This window comes from Lampetra fluviatilis, chromosome 5 (genome assembly GCF_964198595.1).
Source record: "Lampetra fluviatilis chromosome 5, kcLamFluv1.1, whole genome shotgun sequence".
NCBI lineage: Eukaryota > Metazoa > Chordata > Hyperoartia > Petromyzontiformes > Petromyzontidae > Lampetra > Lampetra fluviatilis.
Window position 1 is genome coordinate 5,194,384 of NC_136279.1, and position 22,666 is coordinate 5,217,049.

The 22,666-nt window shown below is 51.5% G+C and overlaps 1 protein-coding gene across 5 annotated transcripts in view; it reads right to left on the reverse strand.

Annotated features, from left to right (window-relative positions):
* The window catches only part of CELF2 (CUGBP Elav-like family member 2), a 159,980-nt gene that overhangs the window by 3,600 nt on the left and 133,714 nt on the right, over positions 1 to 22,666 (reverse strand). For 4 of the 5 annotated variants that reach the window (XM_078856524.1, XM_078856525.1, XM_078856526.1 and 1 more), the window contains 8 exons: positions 19,780 to 19,859; positions 17,848 to 18,000; positions 15,607 to 15,679; positions 12,334 to 12,465; positions 8,822 to 8,932; positions 6,826 to 6,858; positions 5,810 to 6,028; positions 2,415 to 2,558 (listed from right to left, as the gene is read on the reverse strand). In XM_078856524.1, coding sequence (XP_078712650.1) covers positions 2,415 to 2,558; positions 5,810 to 6,028; positions 6,826 to 6,858; positions 8,822 to 8,932; positions 12,334 to 12,465; positions 15,607 to 15,679; positions 17,848 to 18,000; positions 19,780 to 19,859 — 945 coding nt within the window. The remainder of the gene's footprint in view (positions 1 to 2,414; positions 2,559 to 5,809; positions 6,029 to 6,825; positions 6,859 to 8,821; positions 8,933 to 12,333; positions 12,466 to 15,606; positions 15,680 to 17,847; positions 18,001 to 19,779; positions 19,860 to 22,666) is intronic. The other variant, XM_078856527.1, reaches the window with a different exon arrangement.

Consider the following 22,666-nt stretch of genomic DNA (forward strand, 5'->3'; position numbering starts at 1 on the left):
AGAGAGAAGATGGCTTTCGAGAGACCCTGCAATTGCTTCCTCATGCCGCTGAGAGTCGAAAATACCTCACTTGAGGGAGCTCTTGATGACACAAGAGAGCCCAATCTATTTGGCAGTCTCTTCGGGAAACATTTGTTAGTTCCTTGTGTTCTTCCGACTTTAACCGACCCGTGGCAACACACAGCCAAGCACAGCATTGGACAAAGCAGGTGACGAAATACAACGGGGTCCTTGGCTCAAAGCACTCCGGCGTCTCCCATCGCAGCTACACACGAGCCTATGCGTCCTCTCGTACAACTCAGCAGTTGGCTGATGTTCTAACAGCCTCGATGTTCCCGTAGCCATTCTCACCAAAAGTGAATCACGAGCTCACTTAAAAGTCTAAAGAACAAATCCAAGGAACGTTCGCATGATTCCAGACCTTCTCAATGTCACGTCTGGCAGTAAATATTTCTATCGGGCACACACCCTCACTGTCTGTTTCAAAGCCATGCTGGTTTTCCCTTAAGTGTCATTATTTCCGCGAGTTTATCTTATTCAGCAATACCCTGATATACTCCTTCCATGGAATACGCGGTGAACAACAAAGTCCTCTGCAGTTCTCACACTCTTCTCCATCTTCCTTAGAGCAGCCTCCTGCTGTGGCTTCCCGACATGATGCAGCTCGATTCTGATTTGCAATCCTTCCAGCGTAAAATGTTTTTATTTTTTTACATCAACATCTCCGTGAACTTTAACTTCCTTAGCAGGCGTCAGCTGTTATACGGAAGCATTGAGCTCTTTCACTCCCTTTTCCAGCTCTTCAGCATTCTCCGCCCGTTGCAAATGACTCATCACCAGTGGGCCTGCCGTTGCTCAGCGGACTTCTCTGCTTCCCGTCCGCTTGGGAGTCGGCTGCACCAGCTCCGCCAACCCTCCAAGACGTCTTCCTCCCGTGACTGTTCCGTCGCTCATTGTTCCTACTGCTGGATGAAGTCCTCCCCACGCCGTGTCGGTTATGGCGGTTGTTTGACCATACTTCACCCGCCGCTGGTCGATGCAGGCAGCCGAAGGGAGACCCAGGACCGGCTCAAAATATCACTCAGCACCGACGTTAGCCCTGGATGGACTCGTAGTGCCGTGCGCTAATCACAGCACCATCGCTCCACCGCTCCCAGTGGCATTTGATCCCACTTAAGACTTGGTGCCTTCTTGTCCGGTGACGTCTCCTGAAAGTAGTTGAGCATGATGGCTGTGCAGTGACAACCGACACAGCAGTTTTCATCAATAGGAGTATTTATTTCCTTACGCACAGTCTTCAAGGATTCGCTCCTCTCCATGCGTCCCGAACTCTCTTGCTTCCCATTTATACATTGCTCAAGCCCCTTTCTCGAAGGTTCCTTGACCTTCCGCTTTCCCTCCAGCCAATCACCTTCCACTTTCCTAATGGATTCCAACTGTCCTCCCTGTCAATTATCCTACGTTTCCCGCTCTTTCCATTTGTATTTCTCCTCAAATCCCTTCAATTCCCTGCCTCGAACCAATCCCCTTTCAGGCCCGTTGAGTACCAATCAGAGGGCTTGTTTAACTTCCTTACTGTCCGTATCATGCAGGCCGTGTCGATAACGTAGGGTGAGTATTTTCGGTTGTGACTGAATCACTACAGTTGTACATCATCACAACTGCCCTCCAGAATAATAATCTTCTGCAGCCAAAGTTGGGTACGAAGGCTGCCACTGCTGCAACAACGCCTAAAAAAAACCCTCGCTTAACCAAACACACGATTCGGCCACTGGCAGACACAACATCTTACGAAGCAAAGGAGCGAATGAGTGAGAATGAGGACACGCTAAAGAGGACGGGGAGAGAGATTTTGTCTCGTGCGAGGAAGCGAAGTCGGGTGCAGTCCCCTCTTGCCATCCCCCGAAAGTGCTTTTTATTTGCGCTCGCCTGGGCTCGACACAACCGATTGAATTTCACGCAATGAGACATGTGCAGTGAACTGCCCCTCCACCACCACCACCCCGTGCCATCGGTTTGTTCAGCTTTTTATCAAGAAACGCACAAATTTTGCCAGAGATGCGCACGTGCGTACAACGTCGATACGTGCAATCGCAATTGGGTAATTTTCAGGTGATTTTTTTGTTCGCGCTGGGATGTTTTGGTTTAACGTCGGTTACATTGTACGTGTTTGTTTTTGTTTTTTTAGCCATGGGAAGAAACCGGAGAACCCAGAGAAGGCCCATGCACAACAGAGGGAGAACACACGGACAAATTCCGCATACAAAGGGCGCCCAAGGTCAGGAATTGAACCGGCAAGGGACAGGCGTTACTGCGGCACCACCCTGCCGCGTCGTCACCTTGACCCGCCCCCCCTTACAAACTGGCGTGGTGTCGAGAGCACCGATCGCTTGGGCTCGTGGCTGGCGGCTCACCGAAGCACTTGCTGAGGTTGGTCTGCTTGTCGATGAACACCTTGGCCGAAATGACTGCGCCGAACGGCACGAACATCTGCATGAGGTCCTGGTCTCCAAACTCCTGGGGGAGGTGGTAGATGAACAGGTTCGCTCCCTCGGGGCCTGGCGCGACACAGAGACATACACGCGCAGACACACACGGACACACACACGGACACACACACAAGACGCACGGACATGGACGCACGGACGTGGACAGACGCAACACACACTTCTGGACGGAGACGCACGGACGCACAACCGATGGGCAAGATGGCTTACAAATCAAGTTAACAGACAACTGGATGCGTGGACAGAGGCAAAGACACAATTAGACGCACGGCGACGTGAACAAGAAAATGGACACACAAAGGTCGTAACAGATACACGTGAAACACAAACACATGGGCATAAACACACAGACGCATGGATTTGTGCACAGAGACAAGTCTATCTGTACAAAGACGCCCGAAGGCAGATGCGCACAAAGATGAACCACGCAGACGTCCGCAGGCTTTCACGATTGCACATAGATGCGTGGATGCAGACACACAGGCACAGCGACATGCGGAAGTAAACATGTGTGCAGGTGCATGCGCAAACAGACCAAGTGCAAAAGCACACACACACGGCCGCACGTGCGTCCGAGTGCGGTAACGGCACAGCGTCGCGTCACATTTGCCAATCCGGCAGGCTTAAGTCGTCCGCTCGACGCGCGCTTGGGGGTGCGAGCAGCCCGCTTCAGCGTGACCAACGGCGTATTTCTGACAGCTCCAGAGAAGCCACGCGACGAGGCAGCGGGGCATGACACTGACGTCGCTAATCAGAAGCCAGGGGCCGCGTTTCCAATTAACAAAATATCCTGCAACGGTAACTCGTGCGGCGCGGGAATGACGGTAGGAATCCAGACTCTTTGGTTCTTTCGGTAAACCACGTAGGTAGAAAAAATAATAGATAACGATGTTTCGATCGCAACATAAGCAACCGTCTTCAGGTGAAAAAAAGAGGGGGAATCTGCAGAGACAGGCTATTTATAAAGGTTTAGAGATGGCCGGGACAGCTCATGTTCACGTAGGAGCGAGCAGGAGAGAGCGAGTAGGAGAGAGAAATTTGCTTGTAAATGTAGGAATGTGTTTTGAATTTTTAACCGAACTGTTATAATGCGATGTCGAACCAAACAAAAATACATCGGCACCGTCTCTTTAATAACAATTTTTTTCAATGTTGCTCACCGCTGTCGCTCTGTTGAGACAGCGGTGAGAGAGACAGGCCTCGGGAGGAGGTGGGGGGGGATTAGGCCACCTGTGTACAGTGGCACATGCCCTGACAGGCATGGTGCACGCGCACGTGCTCTGTGTCTAGGTAAGGGGAAAAAGTTGAACCAACATTTTGCAGAAAGGAAAAAGTAATCGCCACCCCATGCAAACAACCCTGACTGGGATAATTTTGGCCCCGATTTGTTTGTTTTTTACAAATGTTTACATAGATTATATGTTTACTCAAGGGGTTAATTCACATTTATGACTGCTGAAATCCTAGGTTTGAATCTGGATCTAAGCCACTTGTGATTTATGCTAAGTTCTCAAAGTAATGGTCTCGGACGGCTCATTAATGTCTGTACACACACAGACACACAACACAAATCTCAGTTGCATTTCTTCGATGAAATCAGAATATTTCAGCTCTGAAGACTAAAACACGAGGTTTTTTTGAATGGCACGCGATGAAGACTGTTTAGAAGAAATCCGAAGGTGGCCAATTAGTGTGGATAACGGTTCTTTCCCAGCGACTAACGAAAAATATTGCTTTGATGTTACGTTTGCTTTCTATCACGATGCGATGCACTGCTGGCTACAGAAGATCTGAACGAATTTTGTTGGAGAAAAGTCCAGTATAGGCTGAAAGGCAAAGTTGCTTGTATGCAAGCAGGACGGACGCCCGTGTTCCTGCATGGATGTTGAGCTTCTTTCGCGCCGCCCATAGCGAACCGCGCTGATTGGAGGCGCACGACGCTGTAATCGCTTGAGCAAAATCAGCGCCACCTTTACCATGGCTGCGGTAAAATGTGGAACAATGGCAAAACACTCTTGTCCCGAGAAAAAAGCACTGTCACCAATGATGCTATCATTTAAAGAAATAATAGATTTTCATATCGGTGGCCACAGTTGGAAAGTCGGGATTTCTTCTCGGTAATATGAACATATATGTAGCTCCCTTACTCTTTTTTTTCCTTTCTTATTAACATTTTTTTGACTGTGGACTGACAGCACCGGTGAGATTCTGCGTTCGAACCGAAGCTGCTACCGCGAGGCAGCGAGTCAACTGGGTTCACAAGAGCAGCACATCGATGGTCTCAGCCCAGGCGTCAACGACTGCAGAGAGAACAACTTTACCGAAAGAACCAAGAAGATGAATCCCTGCAGTCACGAAAGCTTTAAATCGAAATATATATATATAGAGTTTAGTTTTTAACGTGGGGGCTTTTAGTTTCACATGAAACTTGGTTTTGTGCCGAATTTGGCAAATATCCAGCTCCGAGACTTAAAATTATTGGCTTAACTGTCATGTGAAGAACATGTATGTATGCTCTTTGGGTCTTTCGGTAAAGTCACGTAGATAGAAAAATAATAACAAAATCACGACGTTTCGATCGCAGGACAAGCAATCGTCTTCAGGTGAAAAAAAAAAACAGCACTAGAACTGCTGAGGCAGGAGAAATATGACATGTATGCATGTATGTTGAACTTCTTCCAATGTACATAGCCAAGAGTGCGAATCGGAAGTGCCGAAGATCACTCTGCAGTAGGGCAAATAGAAGAGTTCCTCCCCCTACAGCGTCGACCAGAGATCAATTCTTCGGTTCTCAGAGGGAGCTATGTCAGGAGTGGGGAACGTCCGGCCCGCGGGCCATATATGCCCGCGAAATCATTTGGTGTGGCTCTGCCAAGCCAACCGCAGGCGGGACTCGAAATTCAATAAATCTAGGAGCAAACCTGGAAAAGCAGTTGCGAGTAGCAGCAACATCATCAATACCAGCTAACATCACACGCCTCGCCAAAGCGAAGCAGTTGCAGCCATCACATTAGGGGTGAGTTAGTTAAACGTTTGACCAAATATAACAGGCATATTTTTAAGTTGATAATTTTCTATGGCCCGCGAATGATGTTATAAATATCCAAATGGCCCTTGGCAGAAAAAGAGGTTCCCCACACCTGAGCTATGTGATACTCGCTTCCGCGGGCCGCTCTCAAACACAGAGGGTTGCGCGCAACTGCTCTTGCAGGCGGAGTCGACCGGATACTCGTCTCCTGATGGCGTGATCGCAATCAAAATGAGCAACGAACATTTGACACAAAAAAGGAAAGAGCCCCTACCCTCCTTCTGGCTGCCCGCCACTCCCTGGCTCTGCACCAGGTTGTGGCCGTAGAGGCCGGGCAGAGCAGAGGCGGCGTACTGCTGAATGCTGGAGTACGCCTGGTTCAGTGCATCCATACCGCCTCCTCCGCCGCCACCGCCTCCTCCCCCTCCACCGGCACCGCCCGTGCCATTGGAGAGACCCGAGCCCCCCAGGCCGCCATTGAGCGAGCCCATACCTAAGGGCATTTGATAATCAACAGCATCATCATCATCATCACCATCACCACCGCTTTATACGTATACCTCCCAGACAGGACAGCTCGGGACGCTCTACGGCAGGGGACAACCCCTACCCCTCCCCCCTCCCCCCGTGGCAGCTGTTCGTTTACGGCACCAGGTGAACACAGCGCCGGCCCTGCAAGTGGGCATTAGTCTGCCAGTAGTGGGGGGCACTGGTGCTGTTTTGTTTGGATTTCCACAATTGTGTAAATTCTGAGCGATTTACCAAATTATTTTAAAATGCAGACCGTAACGTCGGCACACGCGGCCAACTATCTCATGAATGACAAAAACACGGGATGTTAAACGTCCACTGCGAAGCAGACTGCGCGTATTTATGTTAAATAGAACTGCGGTATTAACCAGGGGTGGCCACTGGGCTCGAACCGCGACCCTTTGCAACTAGCGGCAAACGCGCTGCCGCTGGGCTCACGTCCCCTAAACGACACGCGTAGGGCTTAAAGAAATACGATGCAAATTGAAAAACAACTGCGTGTTAGTCGCCTCGATTATTAACGGCGTATCGGTTCACGGCAAAAAATCTGGCAAGCAACGGCAACTCCTGTAAAAATAAAACAATTTTTTTTAAACGAATTTAATTAAGCCTCTTAAATCGAAAGCTTTTCAATAACGGGGGTTTCAATTCTTTCCTCCCCCCCCCATGCGCCGCGGTACCTCACATGCAACAACGCCCCACCATGCACCACTCGTCGTGTTATCTGCGGGTAAACGGGGGGAGGGGTGTTTTTCTCACCTTGCGAATGAAGGTGAAAGGACTCCAGTGCAGCTGTGGGTTAGTATCGAGGATGTGTGTTAGTATTGAACCTTCACGGATGCCCCACTCTCTGCAGCTGTGCGCACACGTGTACGCACATGTTACAGCCCTGCTGGTCAATCCACTTCTGGACGAGGGCCTCCCCACGCCGTGCGGGTCGCGGGGGTTAGTTTACCAGACTCGAACAACGCTGGGCATTGCCGGTTGTGAAAGGCGGGCAGCATTGGACGTGGCGGTGTAGAAGTAGAGTAACAGCAATGGATTTTACCGCACTGCCCTCTGCTGCCCACCACGCAGCCCAGCAGCAGCCTATCACAACCCGTTATACAGAGTGGTCGTCCATCCAAGCACTATCCAGGCTCGACCCGACTTAGCTTCTGAGATCGGGCAAGACGAGGCACACTGAGGGCGATTTCATCGCAGGCAGTTGTAGGGGGCACTAACGTCGCGTAAATGAATCGTCGAGGGGATGTTCGTGTCCCTGTTATCACTTGGTCGCTCCTCTGTCTCTACCCGTTGTGGTCCGGGGCCGCTGATGGTGTGCCTAAAAGCCATGCTCTCCCCCTCTAGGAAACATTTCACGATGCCTAAAACTCATATTGGACAGCCTGGAGCACATGGCCTGTGTACGTATTAGAGGGTGTGATGATGTGCCGATTAGATTTTTTTAAACCTTTATATATTATAGGCATCCGATTGCGTTCGTGAGCATCAACGTTTTTTAGAGATTGAGAAAAATAAACAATCGGCTCTCCAATGGAATCGCGAACCGCGAATTGCGACGGCCAAAACCGAATCGTCAGTCCCGGGGCACGTGACAATACGCGCCACGTGCGTGTCTCCCTCACGCGAGGACGATTATCCCAACGGTCTCTTGATTGCAAACAATTAATAAATTGCGTGACGTATGTACGCACGTACGTACGTACTCTGGACTTCTTTCGCGCCGTACATAGCCAAACGTGCTAATCGAAGGTGCGAAAAAATTCCCATTGCCGCATATACGTACGGCCTTGGCCGGAGCGCGAAATCGTCGACGGTGTGGGGCGCGTTGCGCGCGGGGGAGAATATCGACGGCGCAGAGGCTGCCAGGCTTAAGCAACCGTCCCGACACCGGTGGCTCCATCTGTGGCGTCACGACGCACGCGACGCTGCGCGCCGTCAATTTTTGTACGTGAACCATGGCCTGGGCCTCCTCTTTGCGTCGACTCGACCTCAAATGATTGCCCAGCGCAGCGTGGACGATTGTCGCCAGGACCACCGGGGAGACGGGGGAGCACACGGTGTGCGGACTGAAATAAGTTGATCGCTCCCGACATTTGCCCCCACAGCTGAAGAGACTCAATTTGCGGAGGGGGGGGGGGGGGGGGCACGGGGGGGGGGGGTGATCTCTGTGCGCTAATGCACGCGCCTACAAATACTGTGGCCCTGTGGCTGCTGCGGCAAGGAACAAAATGCGTATTGTGTGCAGGGGGCGTCATTTCTCACTCGGTATTTTCCGGGTCACCGGTAAACCGGGCGAAGTAGGCACGTGACGGGAGAGATATAGCTGTAGCGAGAGAGGGATATGATGGATGTGGCGTGCCTGGCGTGGAAATATTTTTCAGTGTCGGTGACCCGGACAGATCCCGGATCGTAAGCACTCATTACGGTTTCACGAGCCCAGACCGAGTCTTTCACTTCCCCCGGGTAGCACCTGAGGTGGCATGACTTGTGGTTCCAAGTTTGCTCTTTATTAGGATTGTAAATCAATTGGTACGACTAAAGTTTTGCAACCTTAGGCGGTACCGATGTCTGCGCCAGCCCATGGATGACGAATGTGAAACAGGGGGCTGCTGCCTCATCACAGCAGCGACGGATGTCAACGGCGTCTGGGAGGGAAGGGGATTTGTCACGAGTGGCATCGACTGTGAGGGGCCGGCCTGGTTCCGTCCTCTACCTAAAATCGCCCTCACCCCCCCCGCCCCCGATTTACCTGCCAGGGCGCCCATGGTGCTGAGCGCCGAGTTGCCCCCAAGGCCCTGCAGCCCGGCCAGCGAGCCCATGGAGCCCACACCGGAGCTGGAGGAGCTGGAGGAGCTGCCACCTGGAGCGCGTGACAGCCGTGCACACGCACACACACGCACCGACACACACACACGCACACACACGCACCGACACACACACGCACCGACACACACACGCACCGACACACACACGCACCAACGCACACACACGCACCGACACACACACGCACCAACACACACACACGCACACACACGCACCGACACACAAACACGCACCGATACACACACGCACCAACACACACACACGCACACACACGCACCGACACACAAACACGCACCGATACACACACGCACCAACACACACACACGCACACACACGCACCGACACACACACGGACCAACACACACACACGCACACACACACACCGACACACACACACGCACCGACACACACACGCACCAACACACACACGCACACACACGCACCGACACACAAACACGCACCGATACACACGCACCGACACACACACACACACGCACGCACACCTCCGATTAACGCGGTTGGCTACGTACGGTGCGAAAGAAGTTCAACGTACATACACATATGCCACCGTGCATGTATCCGCGTGTACCACTAATTACGCGTATCCATCTGCTCCCACTTGGGTGCGTCCTCCTTATGCGTGTGCCCACTATGTACATGGGGAGCGGCGGTGCAGTGGTTGACGCACTGTGCTACGAACACGGCCATTCAACGCACGTACATGCGCATGTACAGAGCGCACCCTCTGATGAAACTTGGTAGACCGTGAGATGTAAAGCGTTCAGGTTGATTGTTGGTTCGGCATGATGATGATAAAAACTAAGATTAGGCTTTGACCCTTTCTGGCAATAACGCGGGTGTTGAGGTGTTCAAACATCGAGTCTGCATCAACAACACACACTTGTGGCAAAACATGCAAAACAAACGCGCTCCGATAATCATATCTGCATTGTCTTTGAAACTGATTCAGCACTCGCAGATGCACTCCACTGACTTGCGGTTTGTCACCTCCTTATCACACTTCTTTTGCTACGACTACTCCAGTGACTGTTCCCATGTGCTTCACTCACTGATTGCTCCACCAATGTTGTGAACTCGGTCTACCAGACTAACTGTTTTGTCTCATTCGTCACACTGTGTTCATCCACTCAACACCCTGCAGGTCACAACAACAACAACAACACACTCACTCATTCACCCACTCACTCACCCACCCACCGACCCACTCACCCACCCACCCACCGACCCACTCACCACCACAATGCAGGTCACAACAACACACTCACTCATCCACTCACTCACTCACTCACGCACCCACCCACCCACCCACCACCACACTGCAGGTCCCAACGCTTCTGTTTCTGCTTCAATCTTCGCACTGCTCAACATTTGAATTCCCTCGTATCGTCTCCTTACAATAACCTTGCTCAATTAAAAAAACGTGTCTACCTACAGCACCTTCAATCGTGCTATTTGTTGCTGGCTGCTTGGCATTTCGGGATTGTGGATCCGTGCTCAGCAACCGTAAAAGTGCTGCAAGCAATCATCTGTGTGCGGTAGATATATATACACACACACACACCCCCACCATACAAAGACAAAGATCCCCCGTGTAGCCTTAACATACTGTTGGGGCAAGTGCTGTTGTCGAGCACCTATGAAGGCTGCTACATACTACACACACACACACAATCCAATGGAAACGAACTACATTAAATGTTGTAACAACTTAAACAAGGCGAGGTGTGCACAGTGCCGTCTGGCGAGGGACTGTTAACGCCAGGTAAATGGCGATCACAGTAGCCGGCACTGGCGACGCTGCGTGGTAGGGCACACCGCACAGAGCGCTCGTTTTAATCTAGCCCGATGTGCAACAGCCAGCCAGGCCAGTTGCACACATCACTCGCCCCCAGTGTTGCGCTTGAGCAGAAATAATCCCAGGGCAGGAAGCTCATCTCGGGACGAATGAGATCTCTACGCCATTGCTCCGCACACAAAGTCACAAACGCGGGTGTGAGTGTGCACGGGCCAAAAAATAATGAGAAATAAAAAGTTCGGACGTACAGGCTTGCTGGGGCGATTGCCGTACAAAGGCCACCACACAGACGGTGCTGACCAGCGATACCTTCAGCCGTTGTTTGTCCCCACCGCTGTGAATTTTGACACTTCATCAGCGACTCATTTCAAACCGAGTCGGTTCCAATTGGGGGAGGCCCCGGTGAGTTTCAGATACGGATTTTCCAAGGTATTGCATGCGGCAATGTTCGTAAACCCTGCTCTCTGTCAATACAGCGCAGTGCGTGAACTGGCGTGTCACCTCCCATCAAGCTTGCACACACACAAACGCACACACACACACGTAAAAAAGTCAAAGTTTCCCCGTATAATAGGCTATTGGGGCAAATGTTGTTAGTCAGCACCTATGAAGGCCGGCACACCACGTGGGGTGGGTGGGCAACACCGTGCCCGGCCGCCTTTGTCTCCCTCATGGCGATGTTTACACATCGCACCAGGTACTCATTTGAGGCCGAGTCGACCTAGGAGAGGCCCAGGACCGGTTCAGATAATCGTCACCGGTATTGGCCGTGAGCGTGACAGGAGCCCGGGTCGCCGGGTTCGTAGCGCAGCGTGGCGCTACCCGCTACACTACCGCTCCCATATGCACACAGGCACGCGGAAGACCAAAGACACCCCCACTCCCATGGTGCACTCTGTGCATACACACAAAAGGACAGACGCATTACCAACGAAACAAAAAAAGCAGGCCACACGCGGGGTCTGGGGGGGGGCCGGGGGGGGGGGACGCTGCGTTGAAAATATTCACTCACAATCAAAGGACTCGCTCACGCAGAATTTATGCATCCTTAGCCATCGAGCCGAGCGCCGGGGCTTCTGAGCTGTGTGCACCACCGCCGCCAGCGCGTCGTGCCAAGCCTTACCGCACCGTGCCACTCTCCCGGTGTCAAATCCACCGCAGTGTCACTGCTGCCTCAGTGTTTCGGAGCAAACCACCGCTGTGGGACTCGTCTCACCGGGACCCATTGGTGCTGAGTGTGGGGCAGACCTGGGCCCAATTACCATCATATTCAGGTTTAGCGTTGCGATACATAAGGCACCCTTTGCACACAGATATTACACCTGCGTACAGAGATATGAGTCGATAATACAGGGTGCTTCAAAGAACACTTAAATGGGACGATCGTTTTTAATGGAAAAGGAACGCATAATACACTGTAGCTTGATAACCATTGTAATGTTAATAGCTTTAAAAAGTCAAAGAGTCTCCCACTTGTTCGCCATCATTGTCAACACGTGCCTGGAATCTTCTCCAGGTGGTCTCCAGAGCCCGGAGGGCCTCATTTCTCGTGGTGTTGCAAATTATCAGAAGTGTTACATCTTTTTTTTTTCAGCACCCGGTATGCTGAGTGCGTTTCTTACCGGCACCTCCGAGAGCGCCGAGGCCACCCGTGGACGAGCCGAGTCCGCCGCCCGAGGACCCCGAGCCGGGAGACTGTGACGCAGCTGCTGCTGCCAAAGCCAAGAGGTTCTGCAGCTGAATGGCGTTGAGACCTTAATGCAGAGCCAGAGACAAAGATACCCCCGTATGGCCTTAGCAGACTGTTGGGGCAATCGCTGTTGGAGAGCACCTATGAAGGCTGGCACGGCAACACGAGGGGGCGGGTGGGCGGCACCACGCTCGGCCGCCTTTGTCTCCCGAGTGCTGATGTTTACACACTGCACCAGGTACTTGTTTTGAGGCTGAGTCGACCTAGGGAAGGCCCAGGACGAATACAGATAATCGTCACCGTTGTTGGCCGTGAGCGGGAATCGAACCCTGGTCACCGGGTTCGTAGCGCAGCGCGCTAACCGTTACGCTACCGCTCCCCACAAGACTTTAGTGCGCGCAAACAAACACACGGATTGCTCATGTAATGGTTGAGTATGTTGCGGAAAGTTTTATATGGCACTCAATAGGGACGAAGAACACGCCAGAACCATTGGATAATTTTAGCTGGGTCTGTCTGGGTCAGCGACCCGGGAAACATTTCCGCAACCGGCACACCACAAATAAGCATACCTCTCGCTCTGGCTGCGGTTACGAGATGTGTAGGGACACACACACACACAAATATTCACACGTAGACATGCGCGCACAGATACCGATACACACACACACAGCGACCTGGAAAATATTCAGTGAGAAACATGGCCAGAGTCGTGCATGCCTGACTGGCTTTACTGGCTATGATGATGTTTACTGGGTATTCAATTTAGGCCGAGGTGACGCATTCGAGGCTCAGATGGGGTTCAGATACCATTTGCCAGCGGTGTTGTGCAAGGCCATGAATGATTGCAAGGATCACAAGACTGGATCGTGTCACAAATGAAGATGTGATGGAGAAGGGAAAGAGAGCTGCATGTTCTCACGCAATCTAACGGGACGTTGACTCCTCAGATGGCGACGTTGTGAGAATCGAGGGACACCACCGGGTGAAGAAAGGTCACGAACGAGGAGGCACTCGGGTGGAGACAGAGAGGCGGACAAAGACAAAGAGAGGTTTGAAACTGTGAACCAGAATGTGAAGGGATGTGGAATGGATGTGGAAATGGCCCAGGACAGGAGCGAGTGGACAGAGAAAGGAAGAACCCACTCAAGAGAGGGGACGGATGCCAGGTGAAAAAAAACGAAGTTAGCTCTGTGCCCTAAACGTCAACATGCATAATGGGGGGGGAGATGGATTGGTCGTGCAGTTGTTTGTGTGACGTGCTTTGCATCTAGCCGACCAGTGACAGAATCCCGGCCATGGGCTAGCATCGGTGGTCATGGGCTAGCATCGGTGGCGAGTGATATCTGAACCGATCCTGGGCCCTCCACCTTCGCCGACCTGCGCTGACCAGAGCAGTGAGGTCCAACAGACCCCCACCACCAACACACGGCATGGGGGAGGCACTCATCCAGCGGCGTATCGACAAAATGGCTGTAAATAATTAAATATTTATAATAATGAATTGTTAATTCCAATAATTATTGTGCAGGGAATCTCATTGACAATTTTCTTGTATTAAAAAAAAACTCAAATGTTACCACCGTAGAATCTCGCTTATCAACCGATACACTCGACTGCGATGCGAGACGTCCCTCCAAACGACTCTGCCACCATACGAATGTCAACGTGGCCTTCGGACCTGATGACAGCTGGCTCGGTGCTTCTGACAACCGTTGGTATGAGCAATAGATCCCTGCAAGCTGCGAACGCTGCGTCAGTGCTCCAACAGCTTAAGCCTGCGTATGCGCCCATGCTCTTGCATCAATGTATTTATTGTTTACAGCGGCTGGGCAGAGCTTAGCGGTTTGTGTGCTTGATACAGAGCCAGTTTTGCAGAGTCAAACATTTTCATTCCTGATCGCAGCCGCAGGGTTATTTTGGCAGGAGCCGGTGTCGCCCCAGCGTGTCGTCCGCTGTATCAGACGGCGTGAAAACAGACCTTCACGTGCTTCAATCCTAGACCAAGTCCCGACTGCAGAAATGAACCTAAATTAGCAAGCGCAGTCATCTCGACTTCATAGGTTGCGATGTAAGCGCATGATCTGCCAAGTTTAATACCGTCTGTTAGTCCCTTTGCTGATCATACGCAGGCCTCCGCGAGCCGTCGCCATCTGACACAGTCACGTGATCTAAAAAACCCATCGACCAGCCGCACACGAGCTGGCTCCATCGCTCCACCTCCGAGGCGGGCAACGAGTCAGACACCATCCCTCCTTTGGCTCCCACTCCGTCGACAGTCTTAACCACCAGGCCATCGTGCCATCTACAGCGACTTGTGTCCCGTCCCAAGCTCACTAACGTTTCTCACTTGGGGCATGTTCTATAATCCAAGTATGAACCTCTCCACGTTTTTTTGAACACTTTTCGGATTTTTTTCTCTTTTTCTGTAGAGTACATGTAGAGTAGAACTCCTGCTAGCGCGTAGCGCCTATGAAGGCCGTCATGGCACACGAGGGGGTGGTCGGCCAGCGCCACGCCCGGCCGCCTTTGTACTCATTTGAGGTTGAGTCGACTTACGGAAGGCCCTGAACTAGTTCAGATGATCGTCACTGATGTTGACTGTGAGAAGGAATCGAACCCGGATCGCTGGGTTCGTAACGCAGTGCGGTAACCGCCTGCACTACCACTCCTCACGACATTTGAGTCTGACACGCAAACACACGTACGTTTGTGGATATGCCAATTACTAAATATCCAAGTGGCTTTTGTGTAAGTTCACACGAGGGCCGAAGTGGGCACTCCGCGAGCTGCAGAAATAGAACGTTGAAATCGTAGACGGGGCCGCAGACCCTGAGGCTCATGCAAGCTGCTACTGGGCATTTGCTAAGTTTCTGCCCTCGTGCAACGACAGCAGAAGTGAGAGAGACAAACAAATGGGGCAACGAGCAGTGGCAGGGAGTAAGGCAAATGAGCAGTGTCGAGTTTCGTACAGTGGAGCAGGTTGCCACGATTGGAAGCACAGTTGCTGCATCAGCCAGTCAAACGTGCTATCCAAAAAAACCTGAATAGGTGGCATAACCATGCTGCTAATGAGCCTCTGCCATGTCACGTGGCCTCACAGTGCACCTATCCTGACATCGCTTAAGTATGTATGCATGCTGAACTTATTTCGCACCGTACATAACCAACCGTGCTAATTGTGTGTGTGTGATTCCCCGCTCACCGGCCATCTGCTGGAGGCTCCCGTAGGCTCCCAGATTTCCTGTAGCGGCTGCCTGCAGAAGCTGCAGGTAAAGCTGAGTGCGCACAGAGAGGGAAGGCAGCGGGCGAGACAGGGAAGGGATAAGATTTAGTGACTGGATGCTGGTATTCAGGATTCTGGGAGTGTGTGTATGTTGAACTTCTTTTGCACCGTACATAGCCAACCATGTTTATCGGACAACTAAGCACAAAAAGCAGTTCTAAAGAAATGAGTTTTCAATGTATATTTAAAAGTGCATAGCTCCAGTGGCTTCCTAATATTGGAAGGAAGAGCGTTCCAGACGGCCGCAGAAGCGCATCTGAAAGCGCGCGATGCAGTGACCGTCTTTGTTCGATGTGCGTGTGTGGTGGTTTTATTTCTGAAACATAGAGACAGAGGGACTCTCTCACAGCATGCATGACCCAAAGCTATTAAAAAAATAAAACAAGAACGGGCATATTCCAGGTGTGTTCATTTTACGCAAAAAAACTACAACTGAAAAATTACACTTGCTTTGCCGCATATGAAAAATCAATTAAAATTTTCACTGGGTTATAAATAATAACATCCATGAGAGCCTACGAGCTTGACGGCGGCCATTGACGTCAAACGTACATGTCCCCTAAGTGAACTCAGATGAAAATACTCAATCGGGGAAGGACGTGGCAACGTCGCTGCACACACTGCGTGAGACGACAACAGACTGCGTGCAACGTAGCTGCTGTCGTCGTGTGCAGCCTTGGCGCTGCAAGAATGGCGCGAACGCCAAAGCATTCTCATTGTTACCCAGGCCCAAACACGGCGTGTTGGCTTCGGAGACGGAAGGATATGGGCCGCAATTACGGTGGGATTTGGCCACAGTCGATTCAAGCGGAGCTCGCCTGACCTCTCGTCTCCGTCCTGGCGGATTGCAAGATCGCGATGTCGCATTTGGAAGTTCCGATCTCGTCTGGCATTGTGAAGCTGTGGTTTAAATATTTTATTTTATCACAATCTTCCTTGTACATGAACATAAGAAAGTTGGGATGAGGAGCAATGTCGTTGTTTTGGGCACGGAAGAAGCTTCAGCGTGTATTTGTTTAGATGAGTAAATATGTCAAGTCCAAGACTCAATAGAAAACGGCAAGTTGTCCTGTGATGCGAGTCCGTGGACCGGGAATTCCACACACTCAACCAAATTCGTACAATAAATGAAAATGTATGAATAAGGGGCGACGTTTTGGGCAAATGGCCATTCTTCACGGCACACAGAGAGGCCACTCTTAGCCACCCACCTCTCTTGCCCCCCCCGCGTGCTGTGAAGAAGGAGCATTGTCCCCAAAGAACGTCGCCTAGTGAATACTTTGTCTTTTTTGTAAGGCAGCGTTAAATTGACGAATGCGTCGAGTTCTCTGCTATTCGTCCTAGTGCGCCGCCGACGCCGCCGCGATTATCGCCGAATGCATTTGTGTACGCAAATCGGGGTTCGCGGAAACATTCACCTAAGAGCTCGTGGCAGAGTGTGGCTGTAGAATGTCCCCCGGGGGGGGGGGGTGGGGGGCTACAGGGGTTCATGGATTATAGGATGACAAACGAGATGAGTTTCACTTGGCGCGTTTTAATTTACTTCAAAAGGTCTTAAATCATCAATAGTTTTCAAGTTTAGTGCTACGGCGTTCCAGTATTTCGACAGAACAGCTGCTGAACCATCAATCTGCCAATATCACTCTTCAAAGTTGGCACTGCATATAATGACGCACATCTGCACGCGTGTGTCCGTGCACCCCTGTGTGTGCGTGCGTGCGTACCGAATGTCCCTGTATGCAAAGCGTCTGCGTGCCTCGCTCCCTGCACACAACTTCTTTCTCTTGAGGCCTCTGCCCAATAGAAGGTCCTCGGCTCAACTCCCTAGATCCTGAACTGATACCGAGCTCCTCATTCCCAACATCCTTCCTTTCGGGAACGTCCGTCCCTCTCGCTTTCACAACTGAGAATGTCCCCGATCCACGTCCTCCGCATTTTGCCTACATCGGTTTTACAGCACACAAACTGGATTCAGATACAGTCTCAATCTGACCGTATCTCAACACGCCACGCGCCAGGCTGGGGCGCATTTATTTCACAAAGAGGGGACGGCCGTTCACCGGCGGAGGAACAGGGGAGGGGGGCCTTGAGCCTGGGGAATTGAACAGGGGCAGGGAGGTCGACCAAACAGGGACGGCAGTTGGTCGCGCGCCCACTCACCGCCAGGTACTGCGGTGCCAGTGCACCCATGCCGGCCATGCCACCCCAGGCGTTGAGTTGCTGCATCTGCTGCGAGATCTGCTGCTGCAGCCTTTTGTGCTCCTTGTCCTTCTGCGTGTCGGCGAACTTGACGACGAGCGGTGCCGAGCAGCCCTGCGTGGAAGTGGAGGGCCATTACGACGAGGCCGGCGGAAAATGACCAGGCAACGACGTAATTTGGCCATGTAAATGACCAGGCAATGACGTCATTTGACCAGGTAAATGACCAGGCAATGACGTCATTTGCGGGGGGGTAGAACGTCTCGCGTTGCAGTCGAGCGTTTGGGTTGCTAAGCGAGATATGATTATGGTAATCATGATTGATAAAATTTATAATAAAATACGAGAAAATGTACGTGATTCCCAGCACAATAATAATTGGAATGAAGCAATGAATTATTCTTAATATTTTATTATTTACAGGCATTTTGTCGATCCGCCATTGGATGGATGCCTCACCCATGCCGTGTGTTAGTGTTGGTGGTCTGTTTGACCTCACTGCGCTGGTCAGTGCAGGTTGGCGAAGGCGGAGGGCCTCAGGATCGGTTCAGATATCACTCGCCACCCTTGTTAGCACGTGGCCGGGAATCCGTCGCGACTAGATTGGCATTTGAAATGCATTTCGACAGAATGATTCTGCATCCTCGACTGGCCTCGGAGAGTGACCAACGCAGGAGTAAGAAAACGGCTGCATGTAGAAGAAGACCTGATGATGCAGGCCTGGACCGCAGTGGGACACTGGAACGGTGGAGATGAGGAGTGCGTGTAAGGCGCTTTGAAATGCCGATGCAAAGCATCCCTATAAACGCCAATGCTCCACCTTACCCAATAAACACGGGCACTATTTTAATTAACACGCGACCATCAATGGCGGTTTTCAGTATGCGTATGCACGAAAGGTTGAACTTCTGTCGCACCGTACGTAGCCAAGCGTGCTAATCGGAGGTGCGGGAAGCTAAGCAGGCATTTTGGGCCCGGATACCGCTTGGAAGGGTGGATATACGTGGTGGGCCGGTGTACGAGACCATTATTCTCCCACATCTATGCTCCCCATCTTTATGAATCCATAATCGCCAGCATGGCTAAGCGCTGTCAAATAACCCCCGCGGTTGTACGACAACAGAGGTTTCACTCAACTTAAAAGAGACAACTACGGCCTTGAAAGTGCCGAGGCGTGGCAAGACGTTGATGGGATGTGGGGAGACTTTGGACGTGCACGGAGGTCAGGTCACATTGAGAGGAATTGAGGAGGCCGAGAGAACTCATGGTGTCGTGTCAGACTTGGAGACCGAACGTGTTTAATAATAATCGTGAATTTTATAATGCGCCAGATCTTTCACACAAGTCAACAACTCAGAGGCGTGTAGCCAAAGCCAGGGCTGCTCGAAAGGCTGACCCAACAGTTAGGCCTTTAGATGTTTCTTGAAAGTCAGAGTGCATTTATGTTGCCGATGTGCAAAGGGATAAGAGAGTTCCACACCGAGGGGCGACAGCAGAGAACGGACGTGAGGCTGTAACAGTTGGAGAACTTGGTGTCTAAAGCAGATTTTGAGTGACGCTGCGTAAGGTTCTACCGCGAGCCTTCAGTGCAAGGTGAGAGTAGCGAGGGTGTGGTGTGGTGGGGGACCGGTGGTGAAGGCGCGATGACAAAGGCAGGCGATTTTATACTTTATTTTGCATCGGGAGGTCTACGTGTGGAGCATTCGGGGAGTTTTATTGGGGAAGGATTTAAAGAAGTTTGGCGAGGGGTTAGAGGGCCAGGTAGACAGATTGTGGGGGCGTGATGAGGTCTAGGAATCTGTCAGGGAGGGTTTTTTGACGAGTGCTCTTTGCGGGTTTGGGGAGTGCCGGCGAGGTCACGGATATCGGTTGTAGAGCCGTCGCTTTACTCACCTCCATGGTCTGGGATTGGTGCATCGCCTTGATGGCATTCAACGCCATGGCTCTCGTGGAAAACGTTACAAAAGCACAACCTGGACGGACACGAAACAAATAACGACAACAACAGCAGCAATGACAATTACAATGAGGTGGCGTCCTAACTACGCCCGCGCCTCAAGACGCCGGACAGATGCAGCGGAACACGTTTTGAGCGCAAACGTCGGCACGAAAACAACCGCCAGTGACAATGTGGGGATGGAGATCGCCACCATCGCCGACTTGCACACCGCGCTCTTATTTTACACGAACATGAACCACATCGTCATAGTCCGGTTACGTGAAGGTGGTATTTTAGTGTATCACGCAGAGACTGAGCCGCTGCGTGTGAGAAACCCATGTGCGAGGGCGCGTGACTTTCCGAACGATCTCCACAGCTGTCAATCGGAAACCTCGACACTTGAGAGGCGCCGGTCCGAGGGAAGAAAGTTCAAGGACGTCTCTAAACTCTCGCTGTCTCTATAAACCCATCACCTAATCTCTAAATCCCTCACCAATAGGTTCCCTCGCCCGGCATGGCTCTATCAAAATTACCTCCGGCCCTTCTCTCCGGACCGTGTGTCTTTGCAAGGAAGGAAATTGACAGAGAGGCAAAACCACGAACCTACGCCCCCCCGCCCCGCCCCCCCCCCCGCCTCCCCGGCGTCGTGCAGCATAACCTGCTACCAACACTCCGCTTTCCCGGAGTCCGGTGCAAAAAAAAAAAAATCGCTGCCCTCCACCGAAGCGAAGAAGCCGACCCGGCGGTGTCACCTGCCACGAGCGAGCCGCTAACTCTCCTGACGCCACCCTCGCTCGGAGGAGCGCTTGCCTGAGTCCAGCCACCCCCCCCCCCACGCCAACCCCCCACGCCCCCCCCCACGCCCCCCCCACGCCCCCCCCACGCCCCCCCCACGCCCCCCCTCCCAACCCCCCCACGCCCCCGCTTAAACCAATCCAGCATCTCGTGGCCTATTCTGGCAATGCGATGGGCTGCCTGACAAAACATTTTGTCTCTGTGCCTCTGCGCGCAAGCAGCACGCCTCCCGCATGAGCAACCCCGGTGCCTTGGGGAGGGGAAGTCACTATTCTTTGGGTCTTCTGGTAAAGTCACGTAGATAAGTTCAAAGAAAATAACAAAAAATTACAAAAACTACGACGTTTAGATCGCGACACAAGCGGTCGTCAGCGGTCGTCATCAGGCGAGACCAGGAGAGATGACGACCGCTTGTGTTGCGATCGAAACGTCGTAGTTTAAAAAATAAAGTCTCGTTATTTTCTTTGAACCTATTTACGCGACTTTACCGAAAGACCCAAAGGATATGAATTCCTCCAGTCATGAAAGCTTTAAGTCAAGGGGAAGTGAAGCTTTCGTGACTGCAAGGATTCATATTCTTAGGTTTTTTCGGTAAAGTCACGTAGGTAAAAAATGTAAAATTTAAATTAATAAAAGTAAAATTAAAATAAAATCACGATGTATCTTACTTGATACAGTGCTGTGACGGTTCCACCTGAAGACGGAGGCTTGTGTTGCCTCCGAAACATCGTGATTTTTATTTTATTTTACTTTTATTAATTTTAATTTTAATTTTTTACCTACGTGACTTTACCGAAAAAACCTAAGAATATCAAGGGGACGTCACCGTTTACCGATGCGACCGCGGTGGCGTTGTTGAAGCGCCGCCGACCCTTCCAGCGCGCCCGGAAACGTCGTCCGGAGCTCCTCGCCGAATTACTCCCAAGCTCGAGGTAGTTTACACTTGGCCACAAAAATCTGCACGGAACCATTGACCCTGATCTGTCAATCAAAGTAAATGATCCCCCCCCCCTCCACTCACTCACCCACCTAGCACCGCTGCCTGACGTTGGTCCCTCTTTGGCCGCACTCGAGAGAATCGATGCCCTCGGGGGGATCTCCCCCACATGTCATTGGGTCCACTGCTGCAATAAACACCGCTGAAGCGCGCTGACGAAACACACCTGGGATTTGTAGTGTCGAAATGTAACCGTTGCCTCAAGGGACTCGGTGTACGCAACGGTGGTAACTGGGCACCCTGGTGAAAGTTGGTCATGCCTACTTTTTAGTTTTGCAAAGGGAAAGGGGCGGGCGGTCACAGGCAGTGGAAAAAGAGGAATCTCCTGAGCCTGGACTTGAACAGGGGCAGAGAGCTGTACTATGGAAGTAAATTGAAAGGGGAAGGCCCTTGGCCTGGAGCTGAACAGGGTGCAGGAGTCGGCTGAGAGAAAGGGGAGTCTCAGAGCCCCAGGGGCAGCGGAGGAGAAGGAGTGACCTCCCACTCAGCCAATATCACTTGACGTTGATAATACTGCTGGCTGAGAATCGAATTCAGCTCGCCGGGAGCTGTAGCTCAGTGCGCCAACCGCCACTCTATAGGTACGGTGTACACACACACGCACGCAGACTAGAATGCGTTTGAGAAAAGTAATCTTTTGTGTTAATAGATTTCCACCCCACGTCTATTTCTATGCCGTTCTTCAGCAGTATGGGTTTCACCCCCGTTCCTTCTCACATCGACGATACGAACTGTATCCCAATTTCTTTCAATAAGATGGCAATGGCTTGCAGACGTATTCATTCGGCAGTGGATTGATCATGTATGATGATGGTTTGTAGACAATAAATTGGTGCTATAAATGATCGTGAACAATAAGGCCCTGTGTTTTCACAGTCACTTAAAATAGCCTGGAGAGACCTTCATCCAGCAGTGGATTGATGATGGCCAAAGATGATGATGATTTTTGTCACAAACGAGTGCTTTGCCTGATCAGGAATAATGTGATTCTGTGTTGAACACCGTCACTTACAATCAGTTGTTTACCGTACAAAGTGTATGTAAATGAA